Raw genomic sequence first — 27,461 nt, 5'->3', positions numbered from 1 at the left:
TGTCGGAGGTCACGGCGGCGTTGGCGGTGGCGTTTTTTTCTACCCGGAAACCGCGGCTGCCGGACCCGGAGACGAGTCTGTGTCGCCACGGCGTGAGCCGGACCGGCCTCTGGGCCTCGCCTGGGCCCCGCGGAGCCCGACGCCGCCCCCGGCGCGGCGGGGAGGATGGTGCCGAGCGGCCCCGGGCCCGCCGCGCGCCGCCGCCAGTGAGCTCTGAGCGGCCGCGGGCGTCCGCCGACCAGCTGGCCCGGCTGGGCCCGGGGCGCGCCGCTGCCCACCGGGGCGGGGTGAGCGGGGGCCGAGCGCGGGGCCGAGTGGGGGTCGCCGGGGCCGAGCGCGGGGCCGGGGTCGGGGTCGGCGGGGCCGAGTGGGGGTCGCCGGGGCCGAGGGGAGGGTCGGGGTCGGGGTCGCCGGGGCCGAGAGGGGACCGCGCCGCTCGGGAGCGGACCTGCCGGCCGGGTGTCCCCGCAGCCTCTCGGGGCCGCAGCCGCCGCCCGGGTCGCGGTGGGGTCGCTCCGCCCCGCAGGGTCCGGCCCGCGCCGCCGGCCTGGGCCTGATCCCCGCCGCCGGCCGGCCACCCGCCCCCGGAGCAGGGCTGCCCGCGGGGCCTCCCCGCCGCGCCCGAGGCCTGGACAGTTTGGACTGGGCGCGGGCGCTGCGGGTGGCCGGGTCGCGCCCGTGGGGGTCGTGCCGGCGTCCCGCTGGCTCCGCGCAGCAGCGTCCGCGAGGGCGGACGGGAGGGGACGCGGGTGCGGGAACGGAGCGCCGGCAGCGCGCGCGGGCTCGGTGGCTGCCCCGGGGCGGCGGGTGGCCGGCTTCGCGCGCGCTTCGCTGAACTCGGGGGCGGCCGCGGGGGGCCTGGAGGCGCGGAGTTCGGTTTCTCGGGGTCAGCGCCGGGAGCGGTACCCCCGCGCCTGCTGGGCCGCTTCGAGCCTGTGAGCCGCGGCGCCGGGACAGCTGGCGAGGGGCTGCGGTCGGGGCCCGGGGCCTGCGCCGGGGTTGTCAGCGGCAGGCCGCGCCCTCGGTGCCGGCCGGGGGCTTCCGCGCGGCCCCTCCCGAGCTGCTGCGCGCCTGCCTCGGAGGTGAGCCGCGGGGGGAGCAGGTGGAGGGAATCCAGCGCCGGCCCGGGATGGTCGGATGACGAATGTGTGGTAAGTCGGTTGGTGCCCAGAGCCCTCCGGTCCCCTCGGGGTCGGAGCACGTGGGAGCTGTCTGTGTGCAGCCGCTTGGGCACCTTCCCGCTTCCCCCGTGGGAAAAGGAGATGGACCTGTTGTGCAGCAGAGACGTACTTCGTGACCCCAAGCCTGCTTTCTCTCTAGCATAGTGTGGACTTCCCAGTAGCGGTGTGGGAAGAATGGCCGTGGCCTCGTTGCGGGGGACTGGAAGTGGGGGCCGCCACCCACGCCTGGGGGTCTGAGGTCCCCAAATGCTGAGGGAACACCCTCTGTTTGGGCTGCAGCCGCCGCTGCTGCAGGGAAGAGAGACCAGACCTGCAGATAGTTCTGCCCGCAGGGAACATGCTTCCAGCGGGAAGAAGTGGCAGGCCGCAGTGGCCATGTGGCTGTGTTATGCTTAAGTGTCATAAAGGAAGTGGCTTTTAAGGTGGACCTCAGGGGATCTGGAGCATTTGGGTCTTTCAGAATTAACCCGTGAAATGAAAAAGCAAGGGCCGGTTAATGGAACAGCACCCAGACTAGGTAGCTGGACAGTGGGGTCCTGCAGTCATTGGCCTCGTAGCTGGACAGTGGGGTCCTGCAGTCATTGGCCTCGGAACTCCATTAAGGGTTAAATGCTCCTCCGGTGCCTGGGTGCTCAGTTAGTTAAGCAACTACCCTCAGCTCAGGTCATGATGCTTGAGCCCCAGGATCAAGTCCTGCATCGGGCTCCCTGCTTGGCAGGGAGTCTGCTTCTTCCTCTGACTCTCCCTCTTCTCTTGCTCTCTCTCTCTCTCTCTCAAATAAATAATAAAATCTTTTTTTTAAAAAAAGGGTTAAATTCTTCTCCTCTTCTGCTTCTGCTTCTTTAGGATTTATTTGGGAAGGAGAGAGGGAGAGAATCCTCATGCAGACTCCCTGCTGAGCGTGGGGCCCAACTCCAGGCACCATCCCAGGACCCTGAGATCATGACCTGAGTTTAAATCAAGAGTTGGACACTTAACTGACTCAGCCACTCAAGTGCTCCAGTTAAATGCTTTTCTAAGACCAAAAAAAGCCGAGGCTACGCAGTGTGGCTTCTGGTAGATTTCTGGGTTCTAAAGAATTGTTTTCATGGGGTGGGTTTCTTTTGTTCTATTATGCCGCCAGTGACACAAAGCAGTGCTTGACTTATTTTAAGGACAATGAAAAAGATGCTGATGGTGATTTCTGTCTGGTGTTAGCAATCAGGAAATTAGATTTGGTGTCTGCACAGTGTTGCCGCGCCTGTGTTTAGTTTGTGAGAACACAGCCCTGGTGTGGTCTCTGCGGCTCTGACTACAGCTGGGTGATGGACGGCGCTTTTCCGCCGGTCCCCCAGTATTTTCACTGACATCAGTTCACTTCCCAGAGGTGCGGTTTCTCTGACCCAGTATCCTTCAAGGAGGATGCCCTGTAATTGCCTCGCATCATTGTAACCAGTCTCAGGACCTCCCTGACTGCAGTCTTACCCTTCCTTTGAGCGCTGCTCAGGACTGCACTCTGTTGACTTTTTAATGCTTTTAGACTCGTCCCTTTCTACCCACTGCTGTGCTTCCTCGTTACAGATGAGCCTCTGAAAAAGAGTGGATTTAACAGGGGCCGCAGCACGACATTAGTCCAGGGATGGACAATCTGTGTGGTTTTTTTTGTCAGTAGTATGCTGCGGAATTCTGTTGCCATGTAAGAGGGTTTTTAAAAGTATCTTACTATGACACTACAATTAATATTAAAAATGATCTGTGGAATTTAAGAAACAAAACAGGTGATCATAGGGGAAAAAAGAGAGGCAAACCAAGGAACATATTCTCAGTTATGGGGAACAAACTGATGGGTACCAGAGGGGACGTGAGCGAGTGCACGGGTGAAAAAGGTGGTAGGGACTGAGGAGGGCGCTGTTTTCGATGAGCGCTTGGCAATGTATGTGAGTGTTGAATCACTAAATTGTACACCTAAAACCAGTATTACTATCTGTTAACTAACTGGAATTTTAATAAACTTGAAAAAAATAAACCGAGCACAGCATCATAGTGATAAAAAAAAGGAAATGGAGGAAAGAGAGTTTTTAGCAAATTGATTTTCCATGTTGGATTTATTTTAATAAATATGGAAATCTTTAAATTATCTTTCCCTGGTACAGATTGAATAAATTTGACCAGAGGTTTGTAGTTTGTATGATTACAGATCTCAGTGCAGTCCTGGGGACTACAGAAGCCTTTGGCGATGACAGTCTGCAAAGTACAGTCATTTGCCAGTTGGTCTTTCATGCTCGTTGGTTAAAAGTGCTGTTTTCATGGTATCTCCCACTTGTTATACTGAATGTGGATGTTACAGTATAATTTCACATTGAATGTTTAGTGTTCCTTTAATTTTGTCGTCACTCGTGATTTATTTTTTTAATATCTGTTAATTAAACTCCCAAGTCATTAAACTTTGATGTGGGGATACTTTTAATTCGGTTTTTAAGATGGTCAGCAGTTTAAAAATATTAAAGAACAAAGATAAATTATTTTCTGTTTTGGAACTATGGTGAATTAATTTTATAAAAAAGGGACAGGGGCATGTTGGAGGTTACAGTGATTTTACGTTATGACTTGGAGAGTGGAACCATGCGTTCATTAATTATAAGTGAGTAAGTACAGCCTGAGTCTGAATTTTGAAAGTAAATCTGCTTACAAACGTAATTATATCAGCCTGTGTTGTTCCTTTCCTTTTTGTCTTTGAGTACTGGTATTGCCTAAAATGCACATTTAGCAACTAAAACTTTATGCTTTCTGTTGTAATTTCTCTTTTGATCATTTAAACTTCTGGTTATGGTGAAAGTTTTTTCTACACTGAATTATATTAGCTTGAGAAACAAACCATGGACAAAATTCTACTCATCTTTGCTTTGTACGCTAATGGATGAACATTTTGAGACATGAATTGCCTTATTTCTTTTCAACTTGATGTTGGACTTGAAACCTACTTATAACCCTCGTATTGTGACACAGCTTTTGGGCTCGGATGAATTTAATCAGAGTCTATCTCTGCCACTTATTACCTTGCACAAATTACTTATCCTCTTTTGACTCAGTTTCCCCTTCTGTACAATCAGGATGGTAGGATCTACTTAGCATTGTTGCAGGTTAAGAAGTACAATGTGAGTAGAGCACTTGGCGCGGTGTCTGACACAGGGTGTGCTGTAGGTAGTCGTGGTTAGACAGGACACTCTCCTTAGCCCTTGGGAGTCTGGCTTCTGCCTTCCTCATATCCCCTTAGTGAGAGGGCTCTTGCTTGTATCGCTCCTGATGTCTGAACTGCAAAGTTTTATGTGTACCCTCGGTTTTTACCTCATTTGATGGGGGTTGACTAGGCTTGACTCTTGATCCAAATCCGGAACATCTCCTGGGAGGCCGCACCGTGCTTACTGGTCAGTGCGCTGGCGCTGGAGGTGGACTGGATTGGAGTCTTGGTTCATTTCCTATTGTATGACCTTGGGTAAGTTAGCCGACTGACTTAGGCCGTAATTTCCTCTTCTGTGCAATACAGATGTTGTAGGGCACATACACAGTATGTGCAGGACTCCTGGAACCGTGTGCCACTCACGTGAAAAGTAGGCAGCCGTGTTCAATGTTACGTTAAGCACCTGCTCTGTGTCAGGCGGTGCCTGTCGGGGGTGGGCAGTGCAGAAACATCACGGGAAGGAGAGGCAACACGAGCAGGGTGCGTGCGGCTTTCGTTTGGCTAAAGGAGGCAGTGTCTGGGGAGGGGAGCAGCTGCTCGCGAGCGGGGTTCCAAGGCGGGACCTGCCAGACGGTGACTGTGGGAGGGAGAGACTCAGGAAGTGGTCACTGGGGGGGCGGCTGTGTCTGTCCAGGAAGATGAGCTGATTTGGCGACCGCGGATGAGGTTGGACCTGGTCGGCTCCAGGTAGCCCTGGCTTAGCTCAGTAGAGGGCTTCGGTGGGTGGCTGTTTGGAGCAGCGGTGGGAGATCGGTCCGCAGACTTGACGGGAAGCTGGGAATGAGCGTGTCTGCCTTGTGCAGAGGCCGGGCCATGAGCTTGGGGCGGAGGCTGAGCTGCAGCCGCTCTTGGAGCAGAGTGAGGATGGTAGCTGGGCGCTCGAGACCACCCAGGGTTTCTTGGACGCCAGCAAGTGCCTGCGGCTCTGCCAGGTGTTGCACGATCTGGGGTCCTGTCCGCGAGTGCTCTTTGGTGGGCGCAGGATATTTGAGAAATGCCGCTTCAGTCCTTACACTCGGAGCGGGCCTCTCTCCCACATCCCGGTGAGTTGCGGCTCTTCCCCTGGCCCAAGAGCAGGGTGTTCCTGGGGTGGGCACACAGAACGGGCTCTCCAAGCCTCCCCCACGATGTCGCTTTGGCATGCCCCGCCCCCCGCCCCACCTCCCCGTCTCTTCCAAACTTAGAAAAGGACTTGAGTTTATAGGGGAGATCTAAGGAATTTCCCATTTAGCTTGAGGCCGAAAACCTGGTTTAAGGTGAACAGCGTTTTTTTTTTTTCACGTAAAGTGAACTTTTTGATTGGGTCACAGGTAGTGGTTTAGCAGATCTAAGTTCTGGTTTTAGATTGCAGTTTTAAACTTGAGCAAGTAGCTCTGTGGTGTACTTGGCGAGACGGAGACCCTGTGGAAGGGCTCGTTATCTGACATAATCAGTGCTCGTTTCTTTTCTTTCTAATAAAGATGCTAAGCCCAGATGCAGATTGCGTGTTTCAGCTGCGGCTCCTGGTCGCTTGGGCAGCCCTCTCGCTGGAGTAGCTGCTTTCTGTCCATTTCCTCCCTTCTCCTGACCCTGTCGCTTGTCCTTTCCCTGAAGCGCTGGTGTGCACCTGTGGCCTGTCTCCTCATCCTGTTTGATTTCCCTCCGCCAGAGTGGTTTTAAAGGTCACCAGTGATCTTGCCAGGTGCAGGATTACGCAAGCTCAGGTTCAGCTCAGCACGTCTCCAAGCGCGGAGAGACTCATGTCCTTTCTTTTCTTACTCCTCCTACTTTCACACTTCTCAGAGCCGCTTCCTTCCTGACGCTCTTCTCTCCTGCCTTGCAGGACACCTTACCATCCTGGGTGCCTCTCTGCTCATGGTCACCCGCTCCCCTCCATGCCCTGGGGAGGGGCCCACGCTTGTTGGGAGGACCTCTAAGGCACCACCTGCCCCAGGCGCACACGTTACTGGGTGGTCTAGAGGAACCTCACCTAAGTATTTTGTTGGGTTTTTTTTATATATTTATTTTTTTAAAAGATTTATTTCTTTACTTAATTGACTGACAGAGATCACTAGTAAGCAGAGAGGCAGGCAGAGAAAGAGAGAGGAGGAAGCAGGCTCCCTGCTGTGCAGAGAGCCCGATGCGGGGCTCAACCCCAGGACCCTGGGATCATGACCTGAGCTGAAGGCAAAGGCTTTAACCCACTGAGCCACCCAGGTGCCCCTCACCTAAGTATTCTTATTTTATTTTTGGTTTCTTACAGATCCCTCTGTGTACAGATCACTGCGAGTTAAGCTTTGCCTTTCTTTAGCACCAGGACATACTAGAGGACCATCCTGTTTTTTATTTATTTTTGTTCTAGTTTGGTATAAAAAAGGTATGTTATTTTTTTAATCACCTTTATCATTTTTTATTTTTATTTTTTTTATTTTATTTATTTATTTATTTTTTTATTTTATTTATTTATTTGACAGAGAGAAATCACAAGTAGATGGAGAGGCAGGCAGAGAGAGAGAGAGGGAAGCAGGCTCCCTGCTGAGCAGAGAGCCCGATGCGGGACTCGATCCCAGGACACTGAGATCACGACCTGAGCCGAAGGCAGTGGCTTAACCCACTGAGCCACCCAGGTGCCCCAACCTTTATCATTTTTTAAAGAATTATTTATTTTAGAGAGAAAGAGCATGAGTGGGAGAGGCAGAGGGACAGAGACAGAGACTCTCAAGCAGCCTCTGCACCCAGCTCAGAGCCTGACTCAGGGCTCAGTCCCACACGACCCTGAGATCATGATCTGAGTTGAGACTAAGAGTTTGACTCTCGGGGTGCCTGGGTGGCTCAGTGGGTTAAAGCCTCTGCCTTCGGCTCAGGTCATGATCCCAGGGTCCTGGGCTCAAGCCCCACATCAGGCTCTCTGCTCAGGAGGGAGCCTGCTTCCCCCTCTCTCTCTGCCTACTTGTGATCTGTGTCTGTCAAATAAATAAATAAAATCTTTAAAAAAAAAAAAAAAAAAAGAGTTGGGCTCTCAACCAACAGCGCCACCCAGGCACCCCATCACCTTTATTAATGAAGAAAGTGACTAGAATTAAGCTTTAATAAAGTTTGGGGCGCCTGAGTGGCTCAGTGGTTTAGGCCTCTGCCTTCGGCTCAGGTCATGATCTCAGGGTCCTGGGATCGAGCCCCGCATCGGGCTCTCTGCTCAGCGGGGAGCCTGCTTCCTCCTCTCTCTCTGCCTGCCTCTCTGCCTACTTGTGATCTCTGTCTATCAAATAAATAAATAAAAATCTTAAAAAAAAAAAAAAGATTTAATAAAGTTTTTGTTTTGGCCATGAGAGCAGCAGGATCTATTGGGGATTATATATATAAATTTTATTGTTAGAAATTATTACAAAGAGAATACATACTCACTATGGAAAATCTTTTATGTGAGAGTGCGTCGAGCAGGAAGAGGAAGAGAGAAGATGCAGTAGATTTCCCGCTGAGCCGGGAGCCCAGTGCGGGGCTCGATTTCACGACCTGACGTCAGGACCTGAGCTGAAACCAGGAGTTGAGCCACTCAGGCGCCCCTCATTTGGAAATTTTTTAAAAAGAAGATGTATGTAATCTCACCAGTAGAGAGAACCAGCACTGTTTACGGCTTGCGGGTGGCTGTCTTTTCACCCCCTGTGGGGGCTTAGGCGCACCCACACGCTCGTCCTTAAACCTGCTGAGCCTCGCTCTGTGTCACCGTAGGTCCTGGCTGTCTGAGGACCGTGGTGTTTCTGCTGGGAGTAGATCCTGTAGCCGTTGCCCTGCTGGTGGGTACCTGGTTTTTCTTTTTCTCCTTCCTTCCTTCCTTTCTTTTTTTTACCATTTTAAACGCTCCTGAGGGAGCTGTGTTAGTGAAATCTTTGGTTTCAGCGAGGAGTATTTTCTCAGGTGAAGTTTTTAGAAGTCACATAGCAGAGGTGGGAGTGTGCTAGGCTTTAATGCTGTTGATCCGTGTGGCCAAGCTGGGCTCTAGCGAGATTAACAGCCCTTTTTCTCCCTTTTAAAGTGACCGTTGTTTCTCCTAACTTGAAGGTTGCTTGAGGTAACTCCGCAGTAATCTTAGCCTTTGTCTACTTAAATTGCCACCTGAGGTGTAGTGTTGGCGGTGAACTCCTCTCCCAGCTCTAGGTGCTTTGCCAGCGGACTTGAGTCACGTGCTTGTAAAATTGCCTTTGGGCTGTGTTCTGGTACCTTAAATGCCTAGACTTTGCCAAGAGGCAGCATCACAAGCCCTGACAGTTTCTCTCTTTATCTTTGTGAAAGTCCCTAATTGAAGTTGGGGTGGGTTTAGGGGAGGGGGCCGGATAGTGTGCTTTCCCTCTGAGCTACTTTTCCTATCCCTGTACCGAGCTTAACTCACTCTTTAATTAGTGACAGTTACTATGATGAAGGCTACAGAAATGTTCTTGTCATTTTTTTTGGCAAAGAAATAAATTTGTTTAGCTTTTGTTAAATTTGTATTTGAAAATGCTTGTAGGAGAGGAATTTTAAGTTTGTGAAATATTTAGACTTTTCATTGTTTTATTAAAAAATTTTTAAAAAGCTTGAGGCACCTGGGTGGTTCAGTTGGTCAAGTGTCTGACTCTTGATTTCAGCTCCGATCATGATCTCAGGGTTGTGAGGTCGAGCCCCACATTGTAGGGTTCCATGCTGGCCATGGAGCCTGCTTGGGATTCTCTTCCTTTCTGCTCCTTTCCCCGTCTCGATCTCACACGTGTTCTCTAAAAAGAAAATAAACAAATAAATAATTTAAAACTTTACTTTTAAGTAAACATAGTTGGCCTCCTCTGGAACTTTCTCTAATTAAATTAGCTATGTTGATGTTTGTTAATTTTTAGGTATTTATGCTGATATTTATCTGAGTGTTTACATTCTGGTGTGACATGGTTTTAATGACTTAGTTTTCTCTAAAAGCTTATTTTAGATTTTTCTATTTTTCTAGATGTTTCATAATTGTAGTTTCAGGTGCTTAAGTTTATATATGATTCAGATTTTGTTCTCTTTCTTAATAAACTTTATAAGCATATATAAGAGGCTTCCAACTTTAAATTTACCGAATTCTAAGTTATTATTGATGTTTTTGTTTCAGAATCTTATGACTCTTAACCTAAGTAATGCCATTTCTAGATTTTTATCTTTTTAAAAATACTCAAGTTTTGGGGTTTTTTTTCCTAAAATACTCAAGTTTTTTTTTTTTTTCAAAACTTTTTTTTTTTTTTTTTAAGATTTTATTTATTTGTCAGAGACAGAGGGAGAGAGAGTGCGTGAGCACAGGCAGACAGAGAGGCAGGCAGAGGCAGAGGGAGAAGCAGGTTCCCTGCCGAGCAAGGAGCCCAATGTGGGACTCCATCCCAGGACCCTGGGATCATGACCCGAGTCGAAGGCAGCTGCTTAACCAACTGAGCCACCCAGGCGTCCCTAAAATACTCAAGTTTTTAAAAGCAGTTTTAGGTTCACAGCAGAATTGAGAGGAAGGTACAGAAACCAGTCCGTCCGTACAGGTGCACGGCCTCCTCCATTGTCAGCACCCTCCATCCCCTGCCTCCTCACAGGTGACACATTTGTTACAATTGGTGAACCTCCTCTGTGGACCTGTCACTAGTATCCAGAGTGCAGTTTACATTAGCACTTGTGTTTGGTGTTGTATGTTCTAGGGGTTTGGACAAATCTATTTATTTATTTATTATGTATTTTACTTTTTTTTTTTTTTTTTAAATTTATTTTACAGTAGGCAGAGAGGGAGAAAGAAGCAGGTTCCCCGCCAAGCAGAGAGCCCGATGTGGGCCTCAATCCCAGGACCCTGGGTTCATAACCTGAGCCGAAGGCAGAGGCTTTAACCCACTGAGCCACCCAGGTGCCCTGGACAAATTTATAATGACCTGTGTCCACCTGATAGTGTCATGTGGTGTTTTCACTGCCCTGCAGAGCCTCTGTGCTCTGCTTCCCACCCACCGCAGCCTCCGGTCTTCTTATTGGCTCCATTGTTGTGCCTTTTGTAGAAGGTCATATAGTTGGGGTCATCCTGTAAGTAGCCTTTCGGATGGGCTTCTTTCATGTAGTCATATGCATTTACGTTTCCCCCTCGCCTTTCACGGCTGAATAGCTCTTTTTTTAGTGCCAAATAATATATTCCATTATCTGGATATACCACAGTTTATCCATTCACCTACTGAAAGGTATCTGGGTTGCTTCCAAATTGTGGCTGTTATGGATAATGCGCCTACAAAGATCCAAGTGCAGATTTTTGTGTGGACAGAAGTTTTTGTTTTGTTTTGCTTTTTAAGGGGTGAGAGAGGGGGAGAGAGAATCCCAAGCAGGCTGTGTGCCCAGCACAGAGCCTGACGTGGGGCTCAGTCTCATGGACCGGAGATCGTGGCCTGAGCTGAAATCAGGAACCAACCCTTAACTGACTGAGCCACCCTAGCATCCCCATGTGGACGTAAGTTTTAAACTCCTGTGGGCAAATACCAAGCAGTGTAGTTGCTGGACCTTATGGGTAATTGGGACGCCTGGGTGGCTCAGTTGGTGAAGCCTCTGCCTTCGGCTCAGGTTGTGATCAGGTGTCCTGGGATCGAGTCCCGCATCGGGCTCCTTGCTCAGCAGGGAGCCTGCTTCTGTGCCTGCTGCTCCCCTGCTTGTCTGCGCGCGCGCTCTCTCTCTCTCTCTCTCTCTCTTTCTGACAAATAAATAATATATTGGGGGGAAAAAAGAGTATGTTTTAGTTTCGTAAGAAAACACCAAACTGTCTTCCACGGCTGTTACCGTGAGCTAGACGAGACCTAGCTCACGGTGGCTTGCCGTTCTAAGGAGCTTGGACTTCATCCCTTGGCTGTTGGAGCGCTGCGAGAGTTCAGCAGTAACACAACTAGATTGACATTTGGAGAAGTCACTCTCGCAGCATGTGGAGGATGGATGATGTGACTGGTATAGGCAGAGCCGGTTGAGACGCTTAGTAATAGCTACAAGAGAAAGGTGATAAGGGCCTGAACTAAGGGCAGCGGCCCAGGAGTGTGGAGAGGAAGAGGAAGTAAGAGATGGTAAAGAAATAGAATCTTTTAGCACTTAGCAGTTGATTGGATATAGTGGGGAAGGCGCAGGCAGTCTGGCTTGTTTTCCAGAGTTATGGTTTGAGGTGGGGAATACAGGGGGAAGAATCTTATTGGCAGGAAGGCAGATGAGTTCAGTTTTGGACATGTGGAATGTGTAAGTATAAAGATGCTCGCTGGGCTCGTGGATGTCAGGCTCTTAGAGTTGTGGAGGGCTGATACCTCTTCACATGAAGGTGGGGGAAATGGGTGAACCTGAAAGAGATTTCGGAAAGAAGAGCTACAGGATTAGCTAGTGGGTTTGGTTGGTGGTCGTGGTGAGGCCATGACCATGATTTAGGTAAAGAAGGAGTATTTTTTTTGGGGGGGGGGGTCAAGTTCTGTTAAGTTCTAAGAAATAAACACTCACATCTTACACATATCTTACCCACAGACTCATACACAGTTTGAAAATGCATGTGCAGATAATTCATTTAATTTCGTGATACTGGGATGACTTAGTCCTACTAGTCAAGGAGAGCGTGATCATGGCTGATCATTTTCTTATCTCTTACGAATAGAAATTAAAAGGTCCAGATAAAATATGGCAGACATAAACCAGTCATGTAGTTTTAAAAAATCACAATCATGTTAAGTTTATCCAAGGAACACAAATATGAGTTAGCATGAGAATGTCAGCGATGTCAACAGATCAAAGAGAAAAAGTTGATAAGAAGTTGCAGAGAAAGCGATCATTAAAATATAACTCCTATTTGTAAGGAAAGTCTGTTTGCATGCTTGAATTGGAGGAGTACTTTCTTTCTTTCTTTCTTTTTTAAAGATTTTATTTATTTATTTGACAGAGATCACAAGTAGGCAGAGAGGCAGGCAGAGAGAGAGGAGGAAGCAGGCTCCCCGCTGAGCAGAGAGCCTGATGTGGGGCTCGATCCCAGGACCCTGGGATCATGACCTGAGCTGAAGGCAGAGGTTTTAACCCACTGAGCCATCCAGGTGCCCCGGAGGAGTACTTTCTTAACCTGGCAAGGGGTTTCTTTCAGAAACCTTTAACATACACGGTAGTTAATACTGAAACACTTAGAAGCATTCTCTTTAAAGGCAGGAATCGACCGTTGCCACTTCTCTTCATCATTTCACTGAAGATTTTAGTCAAAGTTTAAGAAAAATAAATAGGGGCTGGAAAGGAAGAAATATATACTAGTTTGCAATGTGACTGTCTACACAAAACCCAGGGAAAGCTACAAATAACCTAGTTAGAATTTAAAAGATTTCAGTGGTGTGTCTGGAAGCAACCAAAGCCTGTTGCTTTTATACACATCAGCAGTAAGAAACGTAATTTTTAGGAGATGCTGTCAGTGATACCTGCATAAATCAGTATTTTTTGAATCTAATAAGGTACATAAGAAGTTTTTAAAAAATTACTGAAAAAGATAAATGAACCCAAGTAAATTAAGACAGATTCTGTTCAGAGACTGGGGACCTCAGTGTTATAAAGATGTCATTTCTTCCCCAAATTAGTAGTCTGTTTGGTACAGTTTCAGTTTAAAACTCAACTAGATTTTCCTGAGAACTTTATAGGTAGGACCTAAAATTCATACAGCAGAGTAAAGGGCCAAGAAGAGCTCAGACGATTTTGAATAAAAGTAAAATGTTAGAATTCTTGTATTAGATGGCAAGATTTCAAACGGTACCAAGGTGAGGAGATGCAGACACCATGATGGGACATTAGAAAAGCCTAGAGACAAACCCACATTCATCCGGGAGCTTCGTGTGTATGAGAGGTAGCCTTCCAAATCCACGGGACACCCATGTTCAGTACAAAACCATCTTCAGTGAATGATACTGGGTAATTGGCCTCCTATATCGAAAAAGATTAAATGAGAAGCCTACTAAATTCTGGAATCTCAAATCAATTCCAAGTCGATAAGAGACTAAAAGTCAAACTCTAAGACTTGAAGAGAAAAATAATGAAAGAGAATTAAATAATGTACGCATACACATCATCGTAAAAGGAAAGGGGGGATAAATACATTAGAATGAAGAACTCGTAGCTATCACGGAAATGCAGACCACAGCACGGTGGTCTGCACACCCATTAAGGTGGCAGTAATGAACAAGGCAGTGACGAGCGTGGATGATGCGGTGGGGAAAAGCACTCACTATCTGGCTGTGCGGATGCGGGGTGGGGCAGTTGCTTTGGAAAACAGCCCGGGCAGGTTCTCAGAAGGTTAAACCTGTGGTTACCACATGACCCAGCAGTGCCACTCTTGGGGTATGTAGGACAGACAGCAGCCAGGAGAAGTGGACACATGTGTCCATACAATAAATGACACATGCATGTTCGTAGCAGCCTGACTCAGAGTGGATGAAAGGTAGAAACAGACGTCTGTCAGCTGACGCGTGGATGTGCAAAATACGTGAATAAAGTATTTCATACAGTGGAGTATTTGGGGCAACAAAAAGGGAGGAAGTACTGATACATGCGACATCACGGACCAACCCGGACACACCGTGCTAGGGGAGAGCAGCCAGTCACCAAGGGCCACATGCTGCAAGTCCATTCCTGTGCAGCGTTTGGAATGGGCAGGTCTGCAGAGACCAGCTGTGTTAGTGGTTGCCTTAGGGCCGGAGGGGATGGGGAGTAACTCCTAAAGCGTGGGGGGTTTCTTTATGAGACGATGAAAATGTTTGAAAATTGATTATAGTGAAGGTTGCCCAGTTTTGTGAGTTGATTTGTGCATGTTAAATGGGTGAATTATATGTAAATTATATATCAAGAGAGTTGTTGAAAAAATACAAGAACCTTTCATATGGTAAAAGGCACCATAAACTGTATTAAAGGAAGTCCACAGACGTCATCAAGTATAATGTATAAGTAACATATGGATAGATACGTATTTATGTAACATATACATAACATATGAAATGGCTTAGGCTCCAGAATATAAAAACTCCTGAGCTTTAATGAGAAATGGACAAAAGGCTGATAAGTAGCCAAAAGACTGAGACAGTTTCCCTAGGAAGAAGCTATAAGACTTGAAGAGGAAAATAATGGCTAAGAAATGGCAATTTCTTTAAATGGCTGAGAAAGCAGTGGAGATGGTCAGTCTGAGGGAGACGCAATTGAAATAGTGAGGAGGGCGCCTGGGGCTCAGTCGGGAAGCCTCTGCCTTCGGCCCGGGTCACGATCCCAGGGTCCTGCCCTGGGCTCCCTGCTCGGCCGAGTCTGCTTCTCCCTCTGCCCCGCTCCTGCTCACTTGCCTGCTCTCGCAAAAATAAAAATTAAAACAAAACGATGAGATAACATTTCGCAGCGATCTTACTGGTGGTCCCAGTGAGGAAGCTTGCTTCAGAGTGTGGAGTGTTGGTCCTAATGTCGGGGAGTAGACTGAGCCCTTCTGTTGCTGGTGGGACTCCTTGGAGAGCTGTGTGGCGTGACCCGGTCCGGTGGCCGAGGGGCCTGCCCTGTGGCCCAGGCCCCTCCTGTGCGAGCTGCAGCGCCTGGTGTGGGAACTGGGAGGACCCCAGGCCTCAGCCGCACTTGCACACGGTGTGGCTGGTGCGTCTGGCAGCCGCGGTCTGCAGAGATCAAAGCTCCAACCGTGGGAATGAGACTAGCGTCAGAATATAGTCAGTGTCTCATGTTCCACAAGTTTCTGTGTGCAGTGCCAGTAATTGTGTGTGTGTGTGTGTGTGTAGTAAAAGGACACAAAACACGCGGGGATGTTGCTCTGGGAGGAGCACGAAGGATATTATTTCACATCTCAAAGGACTCTTGGTGAGGGTGAGGCAGGACACAGCCCAGCTTACTGCACGTGGTCGCTGTTGGTTCTTAGGGCGTGTTGATGCATATTTTTCTCTCAAACTTAAAAGCTGTTACAGATTTTTTTTTTAGTGTTTTTGCTTTTTTTAGTGTTGTCGTCGGTTCATGTATAGACTTGCTCATTGTGTGTCACCTCCTGTACTGGGGCCAGGAACGAGGGGGCTAGGGCAGTGAGTAAGACTGGCAAGATTTCGGGGCATCTGGGTGGCTAAGTGGGTTAAGCCTCTGCCTTCGGGATCGAGCCCCGCATCGGGCTCTCTGCTCAGCAGGGATCCTGCTTCCTCCTCTCTCTGCCTGCCTGTCTGCCTGCTTGTGCTCTCTGTATGTCAAATAAATAAGTAAATAATCTTAAAAAACAAAAAACCAGACTGCAGTGCACAGCAATCCATCGAGGAGCCCACAGGAAAAATAAATCCTGTTACATAGAGCCAGGCACCAGAGAAGGAAACCACGGCAGGGATCGTAGGGTTTCTTTGGGTGAGACGGTCCCTGAGTCTAACGATTCGTCCCTTTCAGGTGGAGCTGATGGGAATAATGTTCAGCATCAACCCCCTGGAGAACCTGAAGCTGTACATCAGCAGCCGGCCTCCCCTCGTGGTCTTCATGATCAGTGTCAGCGCCATGGCGATAGCTTTCCTGACCTTGGGCTATTTCTTCAAAATCAAGGAGATTAAGTCACCGGAAATGGCGGAGGTATCGTGTGTTCCAAGTCTTCCTTTTGGGCTGGCCAGGCCTTCCACAGTAGGGGAGCAGCCTTGGGCTCTCCACACACCTTTCCTTTGAACGCAGTGAGAAAGCAGCGTTTTCCCCAGCATCTGTCTTCCGTCTCCGTGTGGTTCACTGGGAATACATCTAGTCAGACAGTGTTGATGTAAGTGATGTTACCAGTTTCAGTTAGACTGCTTCAGCGGTGAACCGTGCGTTTGGGAAGTATATTGTAAAGTGTGTCAGGAACTTAGAGAACTAACAGGCTTGCTATTATTAACTTAATAAATCAGCAAATTTATTATTAAAGTTTTGAATTAGCTAATTGCTATTTCTAAAAACTGTAAACATTTGTTCTTTTGAGGCCCTGTGTCATCACGGAGTTTTAGTAGCTGTACTGATAGCTTTTCCGTTTCCTGAGGAGGGACACTGAAGAAATACAAAGCTGGATCTTATTTCCAAATATATTTCTTTTTATTAAGCAGAGCTTCCGTTTTCTGCACACTGGCCTTCTAGATTTTACACTGTGGTCAGTTTAAATAAATTATTAGGGTGTTGCCCTTTAAACCCTAATCTAGGCAAATAATGGTTTGAATACTCATAATATGGGTTCTAAAAGATGTATTTTTGCATATACCAAGAAAACAACACAAAGTTAACAGTTCTTCTTTAATGGAACTGAATGATAATGTACCTATTACAAAATGTATTTGACAACGTTAGGAATTATGCTGAATTAAAGGTATGGTAAATTACTGGTGGTTGTGGTTTCTCTTAGGACAAAAGAGTTCCTGCCTTAGTAGACTTATGGGGTGCCTTCTCTTCCGGGGTGCCTGCCTTGGTGGGAGCGGGAACGGGGGCGGGATTGGAATCGCGCTGTGCCTGCCTTGTGTGCGCCCTGTGCAGGAGAGGAGGGTTCTTCCTCGGTGTAGCAGGGGGCATGGCTTGCTCTGTGCTCTGTCCTCAGTGCTCTCGATCCTAGACTACCTTGGCAGGAGGGGGGTCCCCTTCACAAGCGAACTTTTTCACAAAGTTTAAGTGACAAGTGTTAGCTATTTCTGCCAGGAAACCCTTTCAAACTGTTTCTGACCAAGAAGTGTACAGGCTGGTTCGGCTCTCCCTCTGCCCTGACTCTGCCCGAGTCTTTAAAGGTCGTGCAGAGAGCCTGTGCCCACATTAGGGCTGAAAACGAATATTCTAGCCACAACCAGGGCTCTGCGGCATCCTGGCATTGCTTTTCCTCAGAGCCCAGGGCCACGGTGAGCACTTGGCCAGCACCAGTGGTTAAGGCAGCCTGGATGATCAGTCCTTAGTCATCAGAGTGGTGCCTGACATTGGCTTTGGCTGTCTGTCCAGAATGGGCTCGCGGTCTGCAGGAAGGCAGTGCCGAGCCGGTGCAGAACTGTGGTCATGATCGACTTCGTGGTTTTCTTTCCTTTCCTTTTCTTTCTTTTTTTTGTTTTTTAAGATTTTATTTATTTATTTGACAGACAGAGATCACAAGGAGGCAGAGAGGCAGGCAGAGAGAGAGGAGGGAAGCAGGCTCCCCACCAAGCAGGGAGCCCGATGCCGGGCTCGATCCCAGGAACCTGAGATCGCGACCTGAGCCGAAGGCAGAGGCTTAACACACTGAGCCAACCAGGCGCCCCATGATTTTATTTTCAAATGAGGATCTTAGAAATATGGGAAAAGTTAGGGGCTGTGAATCAAAAAACTTAATCCTGCTTCTGCCGTCAACTGTGGAATTAGAGAGTCCATAAGACTGCCCTTGGCCTCAGTTCCCTCATGTCTGGAATATGAAGGAATGTACTAGAATGTTCCTGTTCAGCCCCAGTGTTTTTGAGTGGTCGGTCAACTCTGTAGGTTTGGAGGAGTGTAGTTTGATGCACCCGCCATAGCTGCCGCAGACTGATGGACCGGGTTCTCTAAAGGTAGACTCGCTGGCCGCTCCAGGATTGCTCCGGCAGCGCCCTGCCCTGCCCTCCCCTCCCCTTCCCTGCTCCTCATTAGAGTGATCCAAGTATAACTCGATTAGTCCTCACATCTGACAGCTTCTTGTAGACTAATGTTGCCTGAAGGAAGTCAGTGTCTCACCCGGGGCTAGTGTGTTCTTCCCTTTCCGCCCGAGTTCATCTTTGCTTTTTTGTGAAAATTAAATTAAAATAGAACCCGGTGAGTACTTTATTATTGTTGGTTTCGGTTGAACCATGACATAAGCAGCTGTGTATATATTTAAAACTACCTATGATTTAAACCGGCAATACAGAAGTGAAGAGATGCCAGAAAACATCTTTTCTCCTCCTTTTTTAAGTTGTTCTGCTTTAAGGTGGTCATGATTGAAAGGCCGTGACAAGGGGGCCATACTGGTGTTGGTATTGACGGTGGTGAACTGACCTTTCCAGGAATTATTTTAAGGCAGCTTTATTTATTTTTTTTTTTAAGTTTTATTTATTTAAGTACCTGTGGACCCAACATGGACCTCAAACTCACGACCCTGACCGAGACCAGGAGTCGTGTGCTTTTCTGACTGAGCCAGCCAGGCACCCCCGCAGCCTTATGTAAAAGTGCACTGGGCTGGTTCTGTCAGGGGAGTGGGTGACTCGATCTCGGGGCTGTGAGTCTGAACTGCACGTTGGGTGTAGAGATTACTTAAAAGTCTTAGAAAAAACAAGTAACTAATCACATCTGCTAAGTGAATTTGGATTAATGCTTTTAATGTTTTACAACTTTCATTCAAGCTTTCTTTTCAAGTTTTGTTCTCAAGCTAGATCATTTTTTCTAAGTATAATATGCTGGTTTTTTATGCATTTTCTTGAATAAGCTGGTTTAATCTCCTAGTTTATTTCGTATCTCATGCCAGTGAAGAGTTCGTATTTTAGATTGTGAATGTGAGAGTGGTTTGGAAAACCGGCACCGTTATGCCACTGCGAGAGGCTGGTAGCTGCATTGTCGTAGTTATTTTCAGCGCTTAACTCTGTGGCTCCGTGACCCCACGCAGGGGTCCTGGCTGTAGGGTGCCAGGGGCAGCGCTTTCCGACGGCTCTCACTTGCTTTCCTTACACCTCTGTTTTCTCCCACCGCAGGACTGGAATACGTTTCTGCTGCGGTTCAACGATCTGGACTTGTGTGTATCCGAGAACGAAACACTGAAGCACCTCACAAACGACACCACAACCCCGGAGAGCACGGTGGCCAGCGGGCAGGCCAGAGCGTCCACCCAGTCCCCGCAGGCCCTGGAGGACGCGGGCCCACTGAACATCTCAGTGGCCATCACGCTGACCTTGGACCCGCTGAAGCCCTTCGGAGGGTACTCCCGCAATGTCACCCATCTGTGCTCGACCATTCTGGGCCATCAGATTGGACTTTCAGGTATGTGAGTGTCACCCTTTTCCGTTTAGATTTTCTTAGGCAGAAACTTCTAAGACAGAGTATCAGTGGTATATGGTTTTTACTCGTCAGATTATTGTTTTTACACGTGTCCTCTTTTTTTGAGTTGGAGCTAAATGAAGTCAAGAAGGAGTTGTTTTTGCTACATCTTCACCTAAAGTGCTTGGTGTACAGTAGGCTCTCAACACAGCGGCTGAGAGGACACTTTAAGGCTGAGCTCCGGTTTTAATTTTTACAAACACAAAATTTTTATTCAGGTTTTTCATCTTAGAGTTTTCACTACATACTACAAATATTGTTACTAGTCTACAAATTTTTGAATGCGCACCCACATTAGCTCAGCACTGTGCCAGCTGCTGGGAAGAACAAGAAAAAGCCCAAGACCTGGTCTTGTCTGTTGGAATTTTAGGATCACAGAAGAGACCAATATAACATGAGTTAATATTTATCAAACACGTAACAGTAGTTCCTGGCACAAAGGAGGTGCTGTACTAAGTGCCAGGCTCCCTCTCAGCAGGGAGCTCTTCTCTCTCTCTCTCCCTCTGCCCCTCCCCCTGCTTGTACTCTTTCCCTCTCTCTTAAATGAATTAAAAAAAAAAAAATAGTGAAAATAACCATCAGTAGAACATTGAGCCCTGCTCTTGGACCAGTGGGGCGTTCTGACCGTGACAGACTGCAAGTGATTCAGGAGACAGTTGAGGACGTAGCAGAAGCTGGAGTGACTAGGACAGGCTTCCTACGGAGGCCCAGATCTTAGAAGAATAGTCTTTGGTTCTTTGTTACCAAGGGCCTCTCTGTCCTTGGAGGAACTTGGGAGTGCCTGGCCGACCTCTGCTGGCTCTTCCGGCTGAGAGCTGTTCCCACAGGAGTGCGGGAAGGTGACTCTGGGAGTGGGTGGACCGTCTCCTTCTGCTGCGGTACTAGACCTTGGTTTTCGTTGAAGCTTCTTTATCCCTTATCAGTTCCCAACCTTCCTGAAGTCTGGTAGAGCCCCGGATCCTTGGTCTGCTCACATGTGGAAGGGAGCAGTAACGCTTCTCTGGTCATGTTTGTGGGATGGCGTGTGTTTTATGTGGAGTGATACATCTAACAGCGATTTGGAAATGGCACGAGTGCCGTACAGGTGCTAGAACAGCGGAGGTAGTAACTCAGCCTGCCCCCAACTTTCTACCTTGGGCACTGGGGGTCCTTGTTGCCTGGCATCTCTGGGCCCTGGCTAACAGTGGCTCCTTTCCGTTTGCCACACGCGGGCTCCCCCGGGTGAGCAGGCCTCGGAGTCTGGCTCCAAGCTCTAGTTCCTGAAATCCCGCACAGGCAGATGTCTCGCTTCTCTGGGCTGATCGGGGATTCCTGGGTGAGTTTGATTCCAGGATTCCTTGGAATCCCAGAGCATAATGCATAGATGAGTTCCTGCCTTGATTTACCAACGCTCTCCCTCGCTGCCCCCCACCCCCATTTCTCTTTCGTAGGCCGGGAAGCCCACGAGGAGATCAACATTACCTTTACCCTGCCTACAGCTTGGAGTTCGGACGATTGTGCCCTTCACGGTCACTGCGAGCAGGTGGTGTTCACCACGTGCATGACCCTCACAGCCAACCCTGGGGTGTTCCCCGTCACCGTGTAAGTGTTTTCCGGAACCCCGTGGCTGCGCGCCAGAAGCCCCGTTGACCAGGAGTGGGACTGGGGCGCTTGGGCAGGTTCTGGGGAAGCTTGCGGTAAACAACTATACACAGCTGTCCCAGCAGGCCCATCTGAAGGGTTATTTGAGTTGAGTTTGGGATCCTAAGGTAGAACTCGGCATTGAGGATTGGAGAGTGAGTGATGCTTGAGCAGGGACTGAAAGCATCCGCTCTGCTTACCGTGCTGGGCCGCCTGTCCTGTCGGTGCAAGCATGTCACACCGAGTAAGTAGGAGCTGATGTGTCACCAGCAGGACTTAGGAGGAAGCCTCCAGAAAGATGAAGCTTTAGTCATTGCGACCGGGAGTATAAATGAATCTTTCTGCAAAACAGTGTCTGTTGCTGAAACTTGTGCCTCATCTGTTTTGAGCAGCTGTCATGTCACCGTGGATAAGTTTTAAGGTTTGGGGTTTTTTTTGCCTCTTTATAATGGAGATAATGATCTGTAAGTACATGAAATGTGTAAGATGTAGCCTATTTAAGAGAATTCTAAGATGAATTCTGGTTGTTTATTTAATTATTTTTATTAACCTGCAATGTAGAGGAATTCTTTTTAAGAATTTTTTTTTTTTAAGATTTATTTTTTATTTTTATTTTTTTGACAGAGAGAAATCACAAGTAGATGGAGAGGCAGGCAGAGAGAGAGAGGGAAGCAGGCTCCCTGCTGAGCAGAGAGCCCGACGCGGGACTCGATCCCAGGACCTGAGATCATGACCTGAGCTGAAGGCAGCGGCTTAACCCACTGAGCCACCCAGGCACCTGAGGAATTCTTTTTAAAGAAGAAGAATTACTCAGGGGGCGCCTGGGTGGTTCAGTCAGTTGACATCTGACGTGATTTCAGCTCAGGTCATGATCTCGGGGTCGTGAGGTGGAGCCTCACGTCGGGCTCTGCGCTGGGCATCGAGTTTGCTTGAGCGTCTCCCTCTGCCTGTCCCCTACGCACGTGCACGCACTCTCTCGCTCGCTTGCTCGCACTCTCAAAAAATAATTACTCTGGGATCTACCTGTTTTAGATATTTGGAGGTTTGTAGGACAAGATCAGGTGAGTGTTACTTGCTGTCGGAGAAGTTTGTGTATAAAACTTTCAGTTGTGACTGAGAATTTAGTTAATTTACAAAAATGGGCCTAAAAGGGCCAGGCCTCTCTTTGGCTACATCGCAGGGAAGAGAACCATGGTTGGTTGACTTGTGAAGCCAGAAATCTTAACAAGCAGACTAACAAACAGACTTGCCTGTTTCTTACTCCGTTAGGTGTTTGTTAAATTAAAAAAAAAAAAAAAACCTGTAAGCTAAAAAGAACGTAAGGGTCTTCATCTTAAAGAAATGTATGTTGCTTCTTTCTCTTCTCCACACGGGACGCCATGCTCAGTGCGGCGCCTGGGCCGTGGGGGAGGCCCGGGTGAGGGCATCAGGCCGCTGAGCCCTGTCTTGCGCTCTCTTCCCCGCAGACAGCCACCACACTGTGTTCCCGACACGTACAGCAACGCCACGCTCTGGTACAAGATCTTCACGACCGCGAGAGACGCCAACACAAAATATGCTCAGGATTACAACCCTTTCTGGTGTTACAAGGGGGCCATTGGAAAAGTCTATCACGCTTTGAATCCCAAGCTTACAGTTATTGTTCCAGACGTAAGTGAGAGAAGTTGTGTGTCTGTGTGTCTGCCTGCATCTGGGGACAGTCACCTAGGCCCTCTACCTCCTTGAGTGCGCTTAGCCCTTCCCCTTCTCGATTTCCAGCTGGGCCAGGAGACTAGGGGTGGTGGCAGGGGCCCGGGTGGAGCTGCCACCCCATTGGTTAAGGACACTCTGCGTCTGTTCTTCATTTTCTGCTTTGGTCACCAGCGGTTACGTTTGTCACGCGGCCGTCGTGTTCCAGGGACACGTGTACCGTCTGCTCACTCCCGCGGTCACTCCGGGAGTATTGGGTTGGTGTGAACATGAATAGTAAATCGTGTGAAATTCAGAAAGGTGGAAGTAAATTGGAGGAGAAGAGTCTTTGGCGAGATACCGAGGGCTGGTAGGGTTTTACCTAACAAGGAGGAAGACGCTGTAACCCGCCTGCTGGGGTTGGTTCGGCCTCGTGCCCAGCCTTGAACCCGCTTTTAACGGACTGCACGGATTTTTCTAAGTGTCCGCACTTTTCTTCCTGTCGGTATATGGTAGCTAGACTTCTTCTGGCCTGATTCTTTTCTCTTTCTTCTCTTCTCTTTCTTCTCTTCTCTGTCGAGCTGTAGCAGTTGGTGGGCTGGGGCTGCGGGACTGAGCAACAGAGCCAGGCTGGGCACCGGGCAGGGGCCGGGGGCTGGAAGACACGTCGGTGCCTCGCCGAGGCTTTCGGACTTGTGCGTTTGGGCTGTAAGGCCTTGCACAGCAGTGCGTGAGGGAGACGGGTCTGCCCAACCCATGAGCGTTTGTGGGCTGGAGCCCAAGGGCCCAAGGCTGATGTTTCGAGGCCTGGAGGTGGGTGCATGTGTGTGCGCGTGTGTGAAGGAAAAGGGGTGGGAGCAGGGCTGGCGTGCGGCACCTGGCAGGCCTGGCGACGGTGACCGCGTGCGGGAGGTCAGAGGAGACTGAATCAAGGACTTGGAAAGTGAGAAAAAGACCGAAGGAAGCCGCCCGTGGGGAGAGGCCTTCTTGGCGGGAGCGTAGGGAGGATTGGGGAAGACAGGCTTGGGCTGTCAGAGGAAGGGGCGGAGGAGAAGGGTAAGGGTTAGAGCCCCTGGGTCTCTGGGGCTTCCTGGGGACGGGGGTCCTGGGGCAGGGTCCTGGGCAGTGTGGGAGTGCAGAAGCCAGGGCAGGGGCTGCCTTAGGAAGAAGTGGGTGGCCCCAGGAACAGCGTCTTTACTTAGACCCGGTTTTAATAGTTTAGAAGAAGAACAGAACCCTCTCTCCTTCCAGTTAAGAATTCAAGTTGAGGGGAGTCTGGAGGTTATGAACCCATTTCCAGAATCCTAGCAGTGACGTCTTCCAGCAACTCAGTGCGATGTTTCTGGCTTGTTCTCTTTATTCAGGACGACCGTTCATTAATAAATTTGCATCTCATGCACACCAGCTACTTCCTCTTCGTGATGGTGATAACCATGTTTTGCTACGCGGTCATCAAAGGCAGACCCAGCAAGTTGCGTCAGAGCAATCCCGACTTCTGTCCCGAGAAGGTGAGCGGTGGACGGGTGTGGCCCGGCACTGTTGCTGGGGTCTCTGCAGACTGAACGTCCCGTGTGGTCCTGATTCCCTCTGTGGCTGGAGGCTCGTCTCCTGCAGAGAGCTTAGGTCCTGTGTGTATCTGTAGTGGTCTGCCCCCAGCCGCACACCCACTGCATGGCTGGGAACTGGGAACTGTTCTCAGAGCCCCGGGCGGGCGGGGGGGAGGGGTGCGGGCAGCGGACCCTGGCAGGGCTGCTTCCTGTCTGCTTCTGTCAGCTGGAGGAGCCGCCTCGCAGAATCCTGACCGCGGTCTCAAAACTGCGACCTCTGTCTCGGCAGGGGGTTCTGCTGCATCGGCCGCTCGCGGCGGAGACTTTCGGGTCGCTGTTCATGCCCTGCTAAGTGAGATCTTTTTTCCCTAGGGAGTTAGTCATTCCTCTGCCCGCTAGATGCCTGCCATGTAGCTCCCGGTGTTTGGTTGATAAAGGGTCTGGATCACCGGTGAGGGCAGGGCGCCGGTGGGACTGAGTTCTGCGGGCTCTGCTGTGTGGCGGGCTCATCGCGTTCTCTTTCAGGTGGCTTTGGCCGATGCCTAACCCCACAACTGCCCGTTCTCTGAGAGAGACTGAGAGAACCATAATCATTGCCTGCTGAACCCAGCCTGGGCCTGGACACTCTGTGAATATATTATCTCGCAATGTTGGGTTATTCCAGCCAAAGACATTTCAAGTGCCTGTAACTGATTTGTATATATTTATAAAATCTATTCAGAAATTGGTCCGATGATGCACGTGCTTCGCACTGGGTGCAGCCGAAAGCCTTCAGCCCCACCGCGGACTTGGTGGGATGCGCCTGCGCCGCCGGGGAGGACGGGGAGCTCGCTGCGGCGGAGCGGACCGTGCCGTCTTCCCCGCGGTCACGGGCGTTTCATGGCTGGCGGGGTTGAGGTTTGCTTCGGTCCTTGTCTCAGCCCGTATGTACAGAATGTTCGAAACCGTCTGCACCTTCGATGTGATACTGCATTTCCAAAGCCACCAATCCATTTTGTGGATTTTACGTGTCTGTGGCTTAATAATCATGGTGACAACAATAATCCCTTTTTCTCCGTTTTGCTTGCAAGGAAACATGCCTGTCTTTCTTATTTCTTGTTTTGTTTTTTTTTTTCCTTTGAAAAGAAAAGTAAAATAGTCACATTTTAATACTACTCTAGTTAGGACAGACTTGTGCTTTCATCTTGAGTAAAAAGTTAACTATTGAAAAATCACCTACATGGTAAAGATCTAAGTTTCATTTTCCATACAGACGGTGAGGAACCTGGTCTTGTGTGAGTCGAGTTGGCACAGAATCTTCCACTGTCTTCTCCTCTCTTGTCCCTTTCCTCCATTATCAAAGTTAAAGCAGCGTCCTCACTCAAAAGAGCTTAAAAATGAAGTGAATGGCTCTAGAGTAGAAATTAGCTATTCTGTTTGCTGGAATGCTGACGGCAGTTTGGAAAGAGAAAGCTGGTTCAGCCCAATAGTTGTGCAGGAGTTTCTTGTCTTCCTTGAAGAGGGAGTGGGTTTTCTTCCTTCTACTTTTTGCATCTCTGTCTCTGCAGTGAACGTGTCTTCGGAAGGAAGTGGCAGCTGGTAGATCCGGGCACGTCATGGTGCCTGTGGAACTGGAAGGAAGGCCACTCCGATCCGCCGTGTCTGAGGAAGACAAAAAGCATTTTTCTTTCCTGTGGCACTTTGATGATCAGACCCTTTATCTCTTTTTTCTTCTAATCCATCTTGTAAAAAAAAAAAAAATTGCGTGGTCTTTCCTAGTCCTTTCTTGTTACTTGTATTCTTACTGTTTTCCGTAATAGCTCTTTGCATTAAAAACACATCGTCCTGACTGACCTCTGTGCTCCCCCAAGCAGTGGTGTGGAGCGAAGGGCCGTTAAAACCTTGGACGTGACTGTCAGCACTTCTTTCCCTCAACGTCAGGTCTGTAGTCTGCTCCGAACTGCAGATCAGTCCTACGTCTAAAATAATTGGCCTCAGACATGTGGTCCCAGGCATTCTCGAGTGGAAGACAGTTGTGGGCTCTAAACAAAGATTGTTAAAGTAATCACTGTAGTAACTGAATATGCCAATATCCCCCCCCCATTTTTTTTCCTTTTGGTACATCTCAAGCACAGTAATCATACTTGTCTATCTAGGTTTTTTGAGTTGCTTACGTGATGCGTGGCTAACCCGTTCATTTAGTTTTCTCTGTAGAGACTGTGAGACTCTTACGAGACAAGATGGAGAGAGAGCCGTTTGGCTTGGCCTTTAGAAACATCAGTATCAAGACCAACAGATTTTAGATTAAGCTGCTACTGAATTCATGAAATCCCAGTGAGGTGGAGTCAGAGGGCGAGGTCTGTGGCCGGCAGAGCGCCCTGAAAGGAGGAAGGTGAAAAGAGTCAGTTTCTCTGGCGTGTTGGGTCCAGCCGTTGCTAATATGACTGTCCCTTGTTTCAGTGACAGGGAGTGGCTGGAATCTGTAGCCAGGGGCGGAGGGACTCTTAGGCATGAGGGAAGGAAGTGCCAAAAATGCCTCGACAGTAGGACTTGTCACGAGGGGAGGACACACACTTTAACATCCAGCGTTCACTCTGGCAGGTGATTTCTCAGAGATCTTCCGGAAACCCAGGGTCTGTCGGTGTCTGAAGGGGGGCGGGCAAGCGGAGAGGCCGTGGACCTGGTGCAGAAGTCTAGGCACCGAAGAGGCTCCCATGGGCTCTGGGACGGCCGGAGTCCTGTCACATCCGGGCGCTTGCAGATGAGGCCTGGTCCTCCGCAGCCTCTTGCCGGGGGACCTCGGGCTCAGAAGAGCGTCCCAGCAGGGCCCAGGTGCCATTGCGAGTGACCCCGCATGGGAGCCCTGGGCGTTCTCAGGCGTCTTGGACCAGAGGCCCAGTCAGGGTCAGCAGCTCTCAGTGGTCGTTTCAGATCATATTGATCTCTTTCCTTTCTCCTTTTGTCTTTTCACTGTATGACTTGAATCAGTTTTGATTCTATTTGTAAGTTTTTCTCGTCGCTAGGAGCCTGCGTTTGGGTTGCATTTTCTCTGACGGTCTGTGGGGATTCCGCATCCCAGTTTCCAGCTCTCTTGCAGGCACCGTGGGGCTGCGAGGGCCTGCAGACCCGTCTCGCTTACCTTCTGCACGATGGTCAGTAGCTGATGTGTTACGGCGTTCACTCCCAGGTTAATTTTCTGTGTTTGGAGTATGTGCATATGTGCTTTACAGAATAAAACCTCTGAATTTA

General features: G+C 49.2%; 1 protein-coding gene across 2 annotated transcripts; it reads left to right on the top strand.

Moving 5' to 3' along the window:
* TMEM248 (transmembrane protein 248) lies at positions 1 to 27,461 on the top strand. Of its 2 annotated transcripts, XM_082714426.1 has the most exons (9): positions 1 to 287; positions 6,641 to 6,754; positions 8,104 to 8,168; positions 15,784 to 15,960; positions 19,056 to 19,341; positions 20,829 to 20,979; positions 22,485 to 22,668; positions 24,051 to 24,194; positions 24,759 to 27,461. In XM_082714426.1, exons 4-9 carry the CDS (start codon positions 15,793 to 15,795, stop codon positions 24,777 to 24,779), a joined length of 954 nt encoding a protein of 317 aa, XP_082570552.1. In that variant the 5' UTR covers positions 1 to 287; positions 6,641 to 6,754; positions 8,104 to 8,168; positions 15,784 to 15,792; the 3' UTR covers positions 24,780 to 27,461. The 2 variants fall into 2 exon arrangements, with proteins under 2 accessions (XP_082570552.1, XP_082570551.1); XM_082714425.1 differs by lacking the exons at positions 6,641 to 6,754; positions 8,104 to 8,168 and having other exon boundaries at positions 2 to 287.

The sequence above is a fragment of the Mustela nivalis genome (assembly GCF_964662115.1).
Source record: "Mustela nivalis genome assembly, chromosome: 19".
Lineage (NCBI taxonomy): Eukaryota > Metazoa > Chordata > Mammalia > Carnivora > Mustelidae > Mustela > Mustela nivalis.
This window is presented reverse-complemented; position numbering and strand designations above follow the sequence as displayed.

Bases quoted from the DNA above. Each gene is read 5' to 3' on its own strand.
- TMEM248 (XM_082714426.1), top strand. From the start codon at position 15,793: ATGGGAATAATGTTCAGCATCAACCCCCTGGAGAACCTGAAGCTGTAC. The intron at 19,342-20,828 runs GTATGTGAGTGT...TCTCTTTCGTAG, and splicing joins CCATCAGATTGGACTTTCAG to GCCGGGAAGCCCACGAGGAG. The intron at 24,195-24,758 runs GTGAGCGGTGGA...GTTCTCTTTCAG, and splicing joins CCGACTTCTGTCCCGAGAAG to GTGGCTTTGGCCGATGCCTA.